The 14,335-nt window shown below is 40.0% G+C and overlaps 2 protein-coding genes across 3 annotated transcripts; one reads left to right on the forward strand and one right to left on the reverse strand.

The window, feature by feature from the left end:
- Positions 1–4,147: 4,147 nt before the first annotated feature.
- LOC122995613 lies at positions 4,148–10,429 on the reverse strand. Of its 2 annotated transcripts, XM_044370930.1 has the most exons (3): positions 9,932–10,429; positions 9,206–9,472; positions 4,148–6,943 (listed from the first exon to the last, which is right to left on the reverse strand). In XM_044370930.1, exons 2-3 carry the CDS (start codon positions 9,269–9,271, stop codon positions 4,586–4,588), a joined length of 2,424 nt encoding a protein of 807 aa, XP_044226865.1. In that variant the 5' UTR covers positions 9,272–9,472; positions 9,932–10,429; the 3' UTR covers positions 4,148–4,585. The 2 variants fall into 2 exon arrangements, with proteins under 2 accessions (XP_044226865.1, XP_044226866.1); XM_044370931.1 differs by lacking the exon at positions 9,206–9,472.
- Positions 10,430–10,595: 166 nt separating this feature from the next.
- Positions 10,596–13,780, forward strand: LOC122995614 (charged multivesicular body protein 1b). Its single transcript, XM_044370932.1, has 8 exons — positions 10,596–10,786; positions 11,676–11,773; positions 11,869–12,015; positions 12,177–12,245; positions 12,389–12,496; positions 12,585–12,628; positions 12,829–12,901; positions 13,007–13,780. Exons 1-8 carry the CDS (start codon positions 10,771–10,773, stop codon positions 13,049–13,051), a joined length of 600 nt encoding a protein of 199 aa, XP_044226867.1. The 5' UTR covers positions 10,596–10,770; the 3' UTR covers positions 13,052–13,780.
- Positions 13,781–14,335: the final 555 nt, after the last annotated feature.

Consider the following 14,335-nt stretch of genomic DNA (forward strand, 5'->3'; position numbering starts at 1 on the left):
TCTCCAGGATTAAAAATAGTTCCAGGATTAGGATTATATTGTCTATGTATAAATGCAGCAAAAGACAAGTGGCGCTTTGTAAAACATCTGGTTTATTAGCAGTGGAACAACTCAGTCGTGTTACTAGAAGAGTGTGTATAATCTTTATAAACACACTCATCAACCTTCATATGATCCAAAATAAGACAGCTGTCTCATGTACCATTTTTTGTGCAAAGAGGTGAAGCTGAAGCTTAATATCAGTTTCCAAGTGTCTTCAGTGTCCTGAAAAGATAGATTCACAATTTCCAAGTCTGTCTTAAAACAACAGCCTCACTGTAATCATTCCTCTTGTTCATGTTGGCTATTTAAAGATCTTTTCCTAATCCTTCCCTTATGTAAGTGATGTGGGACAAAACCCACAGCCCTTGTTTTGTGCAAAAAAGTATTTAAAAATTTATCTGAAGCTAATGTGAAGCTTAGCCATCCAAATCAGTCAAATCAGGGGATATCTTCCAACGTTACTGTCTTTTAGTGCCAAATTCCCTCTTTTTTTTTTTTTTTTTTTTTTACGATCCTTCCACTGCAGCTCAAAAGTAAAACACTCTCCGAGGAAACACAAAGACGGAAATTTTTAATAAAAAGACTGTGACTGTGCGGGATATCCACTTTATTTGACTAACTATATGCTTCAGATAAACTTTTAAAAACATTTTTGCACAAAACAAGGGCTGTGGGTTTTGTCCCCCATCACAGTGTAAGCGCATTAGGAAGGGATCTTTTAATGGCCAGTATGAACATGATGAATGATTACAGCAAGAAAAATACCAGTATCAGTGTTCATTTGGGCACCTGACTGATGTTTTAAGACAAACTTAAAAAACTGTGAACCTGTCCTTTAAGAGCAGGATATTCATATGTCAGTATTGAAGAGTAGCAGCAGGACGGTGGGCGTACAGGCTGACCAAGCATGCAGGCTTTGCAATGAATGGAGCAGAACTGCAAATATTTTTGCAGTTCCAACTATAACTATAATGCTTTGACCATCAACAGGTTATAATCGTAACTCTTACCCACTTGGTTATTTGGAAATGAAATGCAATTAACTTAAAAGAATAATCATTTTGAACCACACTGGATTGGCTGAAAACAGCAGCTCCACAAATCCAAATGCTACAAACTGACCTGATTGGAAGGGTTTTTTATTTATTTTACATAATTAGAAAGGAAGCGTTGGATCAAAGGTAAGTTTCAGTCTTTATTTAGTGAGAAGAAAAGCTGTATCATGTCCACTTGTGATGCATTTATGAGTTTGTATGAGAGTGTTTGAAAGTGAGTTTAAATTTAACGCCTCAGTTATCATCTTAAATCATACGTGTGTATAAAGACACAAATATTAATTCCAACTTTTCCAAGTATTTACTACAAAGTTGCCTGTAAAAAAAAAAAAACATTTGTGTCCCTTGCATGCCAATAATGTTGTCACGGCACCAAGAAACCTACATTTGATAACAATGACAATGCCAGAGACGATCTAGTAAAACGTGAAGTTGCTCATAGTAACACTGGAGATGTGATTATGCTCCATAATTTAATTGAAAACGCGTGCAGAGATGATACATATGATCAGCCCTGCAGTTTAATGAAGACACAACTGTGACAACGTGTCTTCAGTAGTGGGAGTTCAGGGAATTTCAAGACAGACTGAAAGATGTGTGACCTTTAATAACCCCTGTGGTTCTTGGTCAGCATTTGTCAAAATGTGACCACCAAGAGAAGACTCCAGACAAAAAGCTGTTGTGTTATATTTATTATCACAATAACACAACAAACTGAGCAACTAGATATCATTAAACAGGAATACTTTGATTTCTTTACTGGTGAAACAGTTCCTTAATGACACACAATAAACCCAAAGTCTCAAGATAGATACAATCACTGTAAAGCTACATATGGCACTACTGCACGCAGTATTTTAGATGTCTTCAGTACTTAATCACAAGCATGTCGGAAACACCTTCATTACTCAACAACAGCTATGTGCATTTACATTGTGCTTCAGTCTCAGAATTAGTGTGAGCAGCCCACATACGCTAACCTGTGCTTACATTGTCCTTTTTTAAATTTGTTTTGTTTTTTATAATACCGAGCACACTATGCATACGCAATGAACAAACACACAGGGACAGAGTGCAATAGCTGCTGGCTGCATCGTACTGCTTGAATAATTTAAATGTGCAGTAACATTTTTGCACACAATGGAAAACTCAGACAGAATTGACATCCACTATGTCCACTACAACAAACAACAGTAACCATGTAATTACACACAGGGAATCTGTTCAGCACGTTGAGGATGGAAATGGCCACTTTGAGGGGAAAATCTGTTACAAAATCGAACTCATCATGCTTTCTGCATTTTCAGCTGTTCACTCTATGAACATATTTTGTCCCAAACGAAAAACAAGGCAGCCGAGACTTTCTTTGTATTGCCATTAGGAGGCAAATCCTTGTAATGCTGATGAGGAATAAGAGAATTGATTTGACACTGACAAAATGCAGGGTGGATTCAGGGAGATACGGGCACAATTCCAAGCAAAAAGTCAAAATTATTACAATGCAAAAGCACAACTAAACACCTCCTAAGACCTTAACACCTGTCACTGATTGTTAACAGAGCAAATCTGGGTTTTGTTCAATAGTCTGAGGGACTGTTGTAAAGTTATTAGGGAATTAGGGATCAGAAAGGGGAAGGGAATTGAAAGGATACGTTCATAATGAAAGCCTTAGTGTTCAAATTGGATTTATTGTTCAGATGTGTTTTTTTTGTCTGGCTGTTAACATCATTTTTATAAATGTGGCCAATATCAGATTCCAGTGTGAACTGGTCACGGTCCTGAAATGACCCGCATGCCCAAAAGAACAATAACACACGCAGCACACTGTCGTATGAGGCCGCTGAGATCAGCGTTTATAGTTTCAGTTATAAGTTACTGAGCAGTGGAAGCCAGTGAATTTGTGAGCGGATGATAACGAGGACGAGCATGAGGAGAAAGAGAGCCAAATTTTTAATTTTGCCTTTTTGTGGAGCAATGGCTGCTACTTCTGTACGGAGGTGTGTGTGGATGTGGAGTCGGAGACAGGAGTGGTGGAAATGATGAGATGAATGGCTTCACAGAAACAGATTTCATCCAATATTTCAGGAAGTCAAGGGGCTACTTTTAACTACATCTGTCAGCACTTCTCCACAAGAATCTCACAGCAGGACACTCAGTTCAGGCGACCCATCTCACCGAGAAAGCATGTAGTAGTCAGGTCGTATTGTCTGGAGTGATGTAAAGGTCATATAAATTCCAATATGACTGTTCAGACTGAGGTCGCATTGCAAAAAATCAGACCTGTATCTGATTTAGGACCACATATGACAGTGGTCCAAATCAGAATCGAACAGATCAGATTTGATGTGATTTATGCTGTTCACACTGTTATGAAAAAACAGATCTGAGTCACATATGAGCAAAAAAATGGTAGGGTAGCCTGACTTTTTTGGGAGAGTAGGGGATGGTCTATAATATTTTACTTCAGCCTTCTTTTCAATATAGTTAATAGTTAATAAATAGTTACATAAAACACAACTTTAACTTGGTGGTTTATAAAGGTGCACTTTCTCAAACACACTCAGAAGTTCCATTAAGATATAATTCAGGTTTGCATGTTGTACCAATTTAACACAATGTTATATTATTTTGAATTGTTGTGGGGAAGATCTTGCAGGGTTTTTTTTAAATCAAGAGGAAGGTTTAAAGAAAAAAATAATAACTCTGGAGAGTTTTGCTTTTTTACAAGGTGAATAAAGTTCACCACCTCAATAATTTGCATACAGTCCCTAATTAAACTCAAATTTGGATCTCAGTTATACCTTTGAAATCAGGTGTTTACATTCACAAATACAGAACTGACAATATCACCACAGCTAATTTGAGAATGTGTGCCCTCAGTAAATGGTGTCATATTTCTATACAGTGAATACAACTACGTGCTGAAATTTAATCCACAGAGAATGATGATTCACAAAACAGCTATATGGGGTTTTAACCCCTCAGATACATTAAGGATTTATCATTATTCAAACTTTAACCAAATCAAGATGTTTGCTGCCAACAGGTGATTCATAGATTATGTTTTTATATGTTAGATGAGTTTATCTTCTAGCCATAGAGAATCATCACATTACATTATCACATTCTCCTCAACAGGGGAGGGTGACCGGTACAGAGCCCCGCCAAAACGGAGCTGAAACAACCAGAAACAAAGTCCCTCAGGTTCATTGAAATCCTCTCTCTGAGCTTTCTGAAAAGTGGGCTCTTAGCGATTCTTTCCTTTTCAAAAGTCTTCATCTCGAAAGGGTGACATGCTTTGCATCCAGACCCCTTTCAGTTCTGACCTTTCGTGATCTTTCATGTCATAATCAGGAGGGATTTCAAAGCATTAAACAACACTGCGCCCGTGGTTGCCTGTTGTTGTTAAAACTTCCATTTGTGCCTCTGCTTGCAGAGCACCATGCTGAAAGCAGCCTTCATGCCTCCCTGTGGGCATGTCACTGTAGCTACACCAGGCCAGTCTGCATGTGGACATGGAGAGGGTAGGGGTGGTAGACGAGCGGGGGCTGGGCCTGGGTGATGAAGTAGCTGCTGTAAATCGGCTCTGTCATGTACGGAGCCGGCTGATAGAAACAGGTGACGTTGGCTGTGTTGGGGATGGCGTTCTGCTCGCCCAACACCCTCAGGGCCAGGACTGTGATCATATTGAGCGTCTGTCTCCTCTCATGTCCCATCAAACACACCGTGCTCTCGTCTATCACGCGCCGCAGGGTCATCAGGTAGTCGTACTTGCTCGCCTCCTCGTTGCCGATGAAATGGCACTGCAGGTACGCCTCAATCTTCCGCTGTTGCTCGCTCACGTCAGGGAAGTCAATGAAGAAGCGGGAGCACATGTATCGCTCCAAGGACTTGATCTCTGTCTCGCTGGCTGGCCTGAAGTTCCTCACCAACAGGTCGCTGTACTTCAGCAGGCCCCCTCCTCGGATCTCCTCTGGGTTGTGGGTGGCAATGAGGCGGTGGCGGAGGTGGTCCATCGCCTGCTCAAAGTCTCCGTACATGCACTCTGCTTCCACAGTGATGGTGGACTCCCCTGCCGCCCCGGCCCATGAGCTCAACCCACTGCTGTTTGGGACGGTGTCTGCCAGCTCATGTCTCTGCTCATCAACCTGAGGCTGTGTGGGGATGTTTGCTGCACATGTGTGGCTTGGAATCTCTGAATCGGGAGGCTTCTTCGAGTGTTTTGGCTTAACAGTTTGTTCTATGGTTTCATTTGAGTCAGTCCCACCCTGAGGTGTGCTGGCTGGACTGTATGTGGGAACTGTGAGGGTGTCTGTGCCCTCAAAGGTCTCCTGCATGGAGCCTGGTACATTTGAGCAATTAACTTTAGCGCTGTCCGGTAAAGGAGGCTTTGGCTGAAGTGGTTTGGGTATTTCTATCGGTGGGAACAGCTGTGTTGTAAGATCTGACAAATCAGTCAGTAAAGACCATTTCTCAGGGAGTTGTTGTGGCTTACTGAGCATTTTCCGAGACATTTTTCTTTGCAATTTTGGCGAGGGGCAATAGTCTGGTACAATATCCTGTGATGTGCTGCAAGTTTTCTTAGCTGGGGGAGGAAAGGAGAATTCAAGATGTGGATCTTGTAGGTTTGCAGTATTTTCAGTTCTGCAGACAGCAGCGTCTACTTTAAACTGAGTGATTTCTTCACAATGGACTCGTTCCTGCGGGGCTGAATTTTCCGTATGCTCTGTGGATGCTGTCTGGGAAATTTGTGACTCTGATAGCTCTTCTTTACTCTGAAGCTTTAAACATGCATGCATCATCAGCGGATTCCTGACATCTGTGAATAATGTTTTAGGGGATGAAACTAAAGGATAATCGCTGTGAAACTCTCCTTTCTCTTCGCCATTTTCTCCACATAGCTCAAAAACAATGTCCTCCTCTGAATGAACATCCTCTATGCCATCCACTTCCCCTTCCTCCTGCCGAGATGTTAGCTTTGAGCTAATGCCCTCAGGTTCCTGCTGTGCGTCATGCTTTCCATCTTCATGCTCAGCCTGTGTATGTGGAAGCTCTTTCTCAAGCACAGTAACTGCTTCATCCTGAGATGGACTTTCTCCACCGGCTGCCTTTGCTGAGTCTTTTTCGCTATCCCCCGCAGCAACCTGAGGGATGCTTGTTTGCTCTCGAGCTTTTTTTTCATCCTCATTGTGTCTTTTTGACAAATTCTGAGTATTCAATGCCAACTTTCCTCCTTGTCTCCTTTCAGTCTCCCAGTAGGACTCCAGCATGCGATCTAATATGATCTGGAAGGAGTCCACACTGAACTCAAACTGTCTTCGAAGGGCACTAACAAATCTAAGCCCCACGGTTTTAGCTTTGTTGTTAGACAGTGAGATAAGGCTCCATCTGTCATGCTCATTGAAAACTTTGACCATCTTTTGCACATATGCTTCCTTCATTGTCAGGCAGGTGATCTTCCGTCTGTTAACTCCACAAGGGAGGAGGTCTCTTAGGCTGCCCAGCACCACCTCCTTAATCACCTGGAAGTCCTCTTGCCTGGGCAGCTCCACTCCAAAAATGATGTCTAAGTCTCTGTAGCCCAGGCCGTTATCCCTCACCAGGACATGGCTGGCAGTGGCGCCATTAAGGCGTATATCTCTAACCTGGATGTCTCTTTCCACCAGCCGATCCTTCACCACACGAATGATGTCTTTCGCTCTCACCTGCAATGTAGGAAAATTCCCTCGTCCGTGGATGGGGATCACCTCAGTCAAGACTTTGTCCAGAGCCTGGACCTGCTCGAGGGTCAAGTTGTGGAACCTCTTCTCAGTTTGAAGCTCCATAATTCTCACCTGTATGAAAGACTGAAGCAGTACAACAGATTAGAAAACATAATGCAACCTTAAAAAAAAAAACTGTTTATCTTTCTAGAGCAACATAATCCATTAGTTGTGCCCTTTTGTTTTCTGTGCAGGATGCCCTTTTCAAATGGCAATGTGTTTTTTCTTTACACGTTGTCTGCATCATCCCAGCGCCTTGTCTACATCCCTCTGCCTGAGTATATTTTTGACTCATTTGTTTACTCAAAAGTCTATGCCTTCGAAGACTTGGCATTTGCCTTTTTGTTTTCCTCTTCTCCTGAAAGTGTCAGATGCACAAATGCAGCCAAACAAATACGTATAAATGGAGATATTTTCACCCTTGTTTCTCTCAGATTGCAATACGTGCTTCATTTGAAACACAGCAACTGCTCTGATTCCCTTCAATATCCAGCATAATGGCCTGAAACATACTGTATGTCAGCTCTGAGGTCTGAGGATGTCTCAGTGATTAACTCGGTGGCAACAGCATCATAGCATGTGGTGATGTCAGCTGAATGGTTTACATACTTTACAGTAATTGCATAATAAATGCTCCAACATAAGCCACTGAGGATGCACTGTAGCTAATTTAATTTTCCCATGTTGAACTCTGTAGTGAACTTGCACAAGGAGATTCAACAACAGATTGATTTGCAGCGTGCAAATAAAAATGCCACATTTCTTTAACAGATTATAGCAGAGTATTCTACAGATCAATGACAGTATGGTTGATATAAAAATAACAGATATTTGCGTCAACTAATCTAAAGCAAAGGATAATTATGTAAGATGTGACTATTTGAGCTGTGAGTAAGTGAATGCTTCCACTTTACAACCCCTCCCACATTGCATTTTGAGTTTTGAAAGGAACAATACAGTAACAGTATGACTGTCACCAGCAGTTTCTTATGCCATTTTACTTGTTGGTACCACGAGGTAAACATTCAGTATTCGCCATGTTGAAAGTCCTCCATGTCCTCATATGCTTGTCTGCCAGCTACAGGTGACTCACCTGTGTCAACCATTCAGTGGCTCTATAATATTGTACCTGTATGTTTAAGCTCGCTTCCTCTGAAGTAGAAGTGCTGAATCTAAGCTTGTCATGCCAAACAATGTGCAAACAAGACTCCATAATGTGGCTAATAAACAGCACGCTCTTGATGGATGGTGTGTTTACTCCTGCTGTTTATTCCTGCTGTTAAAACGTTGTATTTGTAAGAGGGAAAAAGGTACGTCATCATTAATGTATGCTGACTCACTCACCAAAGAGGCAAATGTCAGACTTTTAGTAGCCTTTAAAAAGAGCTTCATACTCTCAGATAGCTTTATGACAACTTCAGGGATCAGTTAAAGATAGAAGAGGAAACGTGGAGGATCCTCAGGGTGTTTTGAAGGATAAATGCTCTCATCATCCCATATACTGGATGCAATAAAAGATAATGGACTTGTTATTAAGTTCTTTTTATTATCTACTTTTAAATATAACCTTTTCTTTTTTTTTTGCTTTAATGTTTCATTCAGCATCCACACATACTGCTGAAAATATGAATACATTTTCAAAAAGGATAATGATTAAATTTAGACATTTCTTACTAGTTTTTTTTTAGTTTTGAGGCAAATAATTTAAAGGAATATATCTCAAAAATACATTTAAGTGTATATTACATGTACAGTATATAAACAGGGAAATCTATTCTGGTTATACTGCTGTTTCTTTCCTGTTTGAGTTAAATGTCCCCGTTCCGTGAATCATTGTAGTTTCCTAAAGGCTGCAATAAAATCTGAGGATGCACCAATTTTCAGGTCATGAAACCTTTGTTGCTTCAAGCAAAACCTTATCACACATTTTGAGGAAGAGGTCAGAGGTGATTCCTGTTAACATCTTTATTATACACTTAACCAAAAATGTGGTTAAATGTCAATACTTAATTAGAAACTGATTCCAAGAATGTGTCAAATGTGTAATTAGAGATGATCAGCATTATCAATATCAGCCAATATAAGCTTTAAAATAACATTGATATTGGTCCAATTTATCTTTTTTTATAGAATTCAATTCTATTTTTTGTGCATTTTTACACATAGTTTAGATAAGATGCACCTGTTATAAAAAAAACATGTTGCATTTAATAAATTAAATTAAATACAACTAGAATTAATCAATTTTAATTTAAATCATTTTCAAAATGTGCTTCATCTCAATTAAAAAAGTCAATAAAAGAGTAGCCAACCCTCTTGATTTTACTGATATTGTTTCAGACTGACCAGGTCATGTAAACAGCATCTGCTGGGTGCACAGTATGAACAGCCTGTGACAGTGTTAGTGGTCATCAGTGTACATGTGGTGACGGTGACTGGGAGCACTGGGAAGCATGGCCCACAGCAGCCTCTAGTGAATCTCAGGGGTTACATCAGCTCGGTCCTGCAGCAGGACTGCTCTCCTGCCACTTGGCTTCTTTATAGATAAGACTATATGAGTCATACAGCTACTGAATGAAGCACCGCTCATTGGCTCCTCCTGGATTTATTTCCCTGTGCGCAAAAACGACACAAAATGCACCACATAAGGCAGCGTTTACGGTTGTGAAATTTTTAAAAATGACTGAACCAGTAAGACTGGTGAATGTATTTGGCGAATATAGCATATTGCAGCCTATATAATCCAGCCTATAGACAGTCGTGACCTGGAGACATACATATTGATGGTCATTTGCTAAACATATGGCCAACAACATTTTGCACAGGACACTTTATTTGTTCTTTAATGTTTTTTTCATGTTGTCAAGCCACTGAACTTAAAATGTATCAACTAACTAGCTAAATCATCAATCAGTTCAAATTGAGTCATCTTTATTTTATGGTACAGATTGTGTACTCGTTGCAATGAATGCAGCTCACTAGTTGACAGTCAGTCTAGGTTAAATGAAAAGGCTGAAACAGTAACGTTGACGACGTGATAATACAACAACCGCACAATTAAAAAAAACTCACCTTGTTTGTGGCCAAATTAAAATGCAGTAAAGCCAGAGTAGCAGCACACAAAAAAGAAAAACACACAGAGAAATATCCAACAGGTTTATCCGACCCCTTGAATAGGTTGATGCTGAAGTTAACACGGACAGTTTCCTCTCAGCGCAGGAGCACTGTTGCCATGGCAATCAGGCGTCACGAAATATACGTTAAATCACGACGCTCGGTCTCTCTTCTAACTGCCAAGTGACGAGCACTCAAGTTGGAAACAAACATCGTGTTTTAGGGTCATTCAAACGCATCTTAACAGTTTGCTTAAGTTTGACTTTTATTGACGGAGCAAACACCGATGTGTCAGGCTGAGGTACCGGCGTGCCACCGCACTGTTGCGCGGTGAAACATCACATCAGACGGGAGTGAGTCATCCTCTCTCCCCGCCGTGCTCCACACCGTAAATCTAATCATCCATCAGCCGCTCTCACCGCCCACTACTCCTCCGGTTAAACACCGCGTTCACTTTTATCTGCCTGCACACACTCCACAGAGTGTAACAAAAGCAGAGAATAGAGTCAAAACAGTAAAATTGTCGTGTTTTAATGTTCACGGTTAGTTTTTTTCTCTTTTCATTCACGTTTTGCGGGATGGAGGAAAGGCTTCCTCGTGACGTCGAATGGAATACCGTCACCACGTGACACTGACGTCGTTCATATTTTGGTAAGACACCAGGAAGTGCGGAAGAAAGAGACGACGGACCGAAACACCGAAGAGTTGAAGTTTTTACTGACAAGTTCAGCTTGATTTAACGACTTTTTTCGCGATCTACCTGTGTAATTCTTGAGTTCGCGAAGAGCCGCTTCAAAATGCCAGCCATGGAGAGTATCCTTTTGAAAAAAGTGGTGAGAGAGGGACGTAAGATTGTGTCAACAACGGCTGAGACCGAGCGTAACCAGATAGTTATAGGACGAGACTGATGAGATTTATGTGTTACAGACATCAGAGACATCGCTAAGTGGGTCAGATTCAGACCAAAGACACAAATGCTACTTTATTGATCAACCCGAACATTTTTTAGTTAATTCCAGGCGTCGTTTCGAGGCTGAACTGGACTGAAGGCCTTGAAAGCTTCACTGCTAATGGCTAGAAATATTCAAAAGCTTGTAGTCAGGGTGTTAGTTAATACTCGAAATGACAGAGTAAACAACTGTGTGTAGTGGCATAGGCGACATCTTTAACCTGTATCAGAAGGTAATCTTGTTACATCACCATGAAGTTGTCACAGGAATGGTTTACTAACATAGCAAAACTATAGTAAAATATCAGTTACATAACCTGTATTTGTCTCTGCATAGCTAGTGACAGTCAAATGACAGTCAAATTAATTTAAATAGCAGAGCGAATGCCAAATATTTTAAACCTGTTAAGGTAAGAAAGTGAATTGAGTGAATTGTTCTTCGTTCTTCAGATTGAAAAAAAAAAGCTGTCTCACTAGTCAGTGGCCCAACGTGATAGCAGAAACACTGAACTTTATAGTGACACTGACAAACAGATTGTATCTAATTTGGATTGATCACATCATGTCCGATACCTCATCCTCTTAATTTAGTCAGCATTGGTGCTGACACCTGTATTATTACCAAACCTTGAGGGCCTGTGTCTATCACAATCTAGTCTTTTTAGGGTTATCTACAGTGATCAAAAGGCCAAAGTGCCTGCATTGCCTGTTGTTTTTGTTTGGACTTTTTTTGTCCTTAACCTTACACCACAGAACATCTTTTCAATTTAAAGTTTGCTGCCAAAGAACTCCAAAGAAATTCCAAGAAATGTGACAAAGAGGAAAAATTAGAGAAGGCCAAAGTCAAGAAAGTAAGTTGTCATTCACTTTACTGAACAATGGCTGACTTGATGTTTCTGGCTGTGGAAGATTTTATTGAACCTTTGTGTTTTTGTGTCATCTCCAGGCCATCCAGAAGGGGAATATGGAAGTGGCGAGGATCCACGCAGAGAACGCCATCAGACAGAAGAACCAGTCAGTGAACTTCCTGAGGATGAGCGCTCGGGTAGATGCAGTGGCAGCGAGGGTCCAAACTGCAGTTACGATGAACCAGGTACTTTGAATACTGGGTCACTACATACCGCTGTAGGCCTACAAAATTACTTACAGGCTGAAGATTGGCTTTTCAGACTTAAGAAAGCTTGTTTGTTGTCATTTTATGTTCAGAACAAAACATTCTGGCTTCCATTTTAGTAACCGTGTGCTATTTCACAGGTCACAAAATCCATGGCTGGAGTGGTGAAAGGCATGGATGCCACTCTGAAGTCCATGAATCTGGAAAAGGTAGAGTTCCTTTTACCTGCGATATGCTCATAATATTTCTATTACTATACATTTATTTCTTTTTCAGCAGAAACAACGTAATTGTACTAACAGTTGGCAACAAATTCCTTAGTAATAAAACTATTTCCCAATCCATCTTCCAGATTTCATCTCTCATGGACAAATTTGAACACCAGTTTGAAACTCTGGATGTCCAGACTGCCCAAATGGAGGACACCATGAGCAGCACAACAACACTCACAACACCACAGGTACGTTTCACTGCTCTGATTGTTGTTGTTGTCTGACAGTGTCCTATAAAGACAAACACGTTCATTGTAAATCTGATGTGTGTTTCAGAATCAAGTGGAGTCATTGCTGCATGAAATGGCTGATGAAGCAGGGTAATGTTTTATTTTTTTGTCCCAACAGTCTTGTGAAATGATAAAACAGGCACAGATTGAAGCTGAAATAGTGGCTGTTATTGCAAATAATAGAAATTAAGTTGAGGAATGTTTTCGACAGTGTTACACAGTATTATATAAGCAAAGACATTTCATTTAAATCTGAAAGTGTACTTTTTGAACGTGCGCATTATGTTTAGGTTGGACCTGAACATGGAGCTCCCTCAGGGACAGACGGGATCAGTGGGTACCAGCGTGGCCTCGGCAGAACAGGTATACAAGTATACAAGTGTGTTTGCTGAAAGCTTAGTGGAATGGATTCTTCTCTCATTCTCATCTTCATCACTAACGCCTGGCTTTGCTCTCTCTTGTCCAAAGGACGAACTGTCTCAAAGGCTCGCCAAACTCAGAGATCAAATGTGAAGGACAACTGCAGTGGACTGGCATCGTAATGCAGAGCGCTGACACGCCCGTACACTACCTGAATATTACTCCAAAACACCTTTTATTTGCATAATGTCTTTTCTCCTCTTTACATCTCATGTGTTTCTGTCGAGGAGATACTGTATCATTTTCATTTTTCTCCTAGATTATGGCCACTGATGGTTCTGTGTTTATAAAAACTTCACAGCGATCAGAATTATTCTTTGGACACCTTTCTATAAACTAACAGAAATGCTGGTTACGGAAAATTGATGTACTTCTTAAATATACATATTTACCAATGAAAAAGATTTAACTTTTTTGTTATATATGTATAGTTAAGAACTCCATACATTAAAAAATGGAGCATGGCAGTTATTAAAATGTATTTATAGGCCATTCTTATATACTTGTGAATAAGTTTTGGTCAAAAAGAGTCTGGGATGGTAGAGTTAAAGTTTTTGTTTCTATGTGCATGATTGCAGCAAACATATATTCATTTTCTCTTCTTGGTAGCAGAATGTGAAAGACCTTACCCCTTACTGGTGAATTGACTTCTTGTGTTGGTTTGCTGTAAATTACTTCTGACGGATATTTTAAGAAGATGCCAGATGGTAAGCCTGTGTGTTTGGCTGGTCATCTTTAGTATATTCACTGATCATTTGGGAAGGGGTTACAGTTTGGATATTACATACAGTAAGTAAACAATAAAATTTTATAATACTTGTATCTTGTTGCCTTTTCAATAAGTTGTTTAATTTCCTTAAAAAATTCCATATAACGCTCTATTCCAGCTGCAGTAAAAAGTCCATTTCAAAAATCAACTACAAAGATAACAGCTTTGGCTCTGTGACATTTCGGTAATTGCAGTGTGTTTTTCTGTTGAAGTCTTGCAACTTTTAGCTGTCGGAGTGAACAACAGATGAAGGGTGTGATTTTAACATTATGTAGGTACCAATATATGTTAAAAATAACAACAACAAAAACAAGTAGAGTTATCACTTATGATCTGTTGGTGTGTCTACACAAGGTGAAAAAAGGAATATGAATGACATATAACTACTGTCTCCAGAGAATCAAAACACATAATAATTAATATAAAATACCTACAACAGTTTAAACATTGAATAAAAAAACATTTGTCAGAAATGCTGTGCAAATTAACAATAGAGGACAATAATTTAAAAAGAATAAAACCACATAAAAAGTGACACTATGTATTTCTGCTGTGTGTAAAATGCATTTCCTTGGTTTAGTGTAAGATTTCCAAATGATTATTTCTGA

The sequence above is a fragment of the Thunnus albacares genome, chromosome 13 (assembly GCF_914725855.1).
Source record: "Thunnus albacares chromosome 13, fThuAlb1.1, whole genome shotgun sequence".
NCBI classification, from domain to species: domain Eukaryota; kingdom Metazoa; phylum Chordata; class Actinopteri; order Scombriformes; family Scombridae; genus Thunnus; species Thunnus albacares.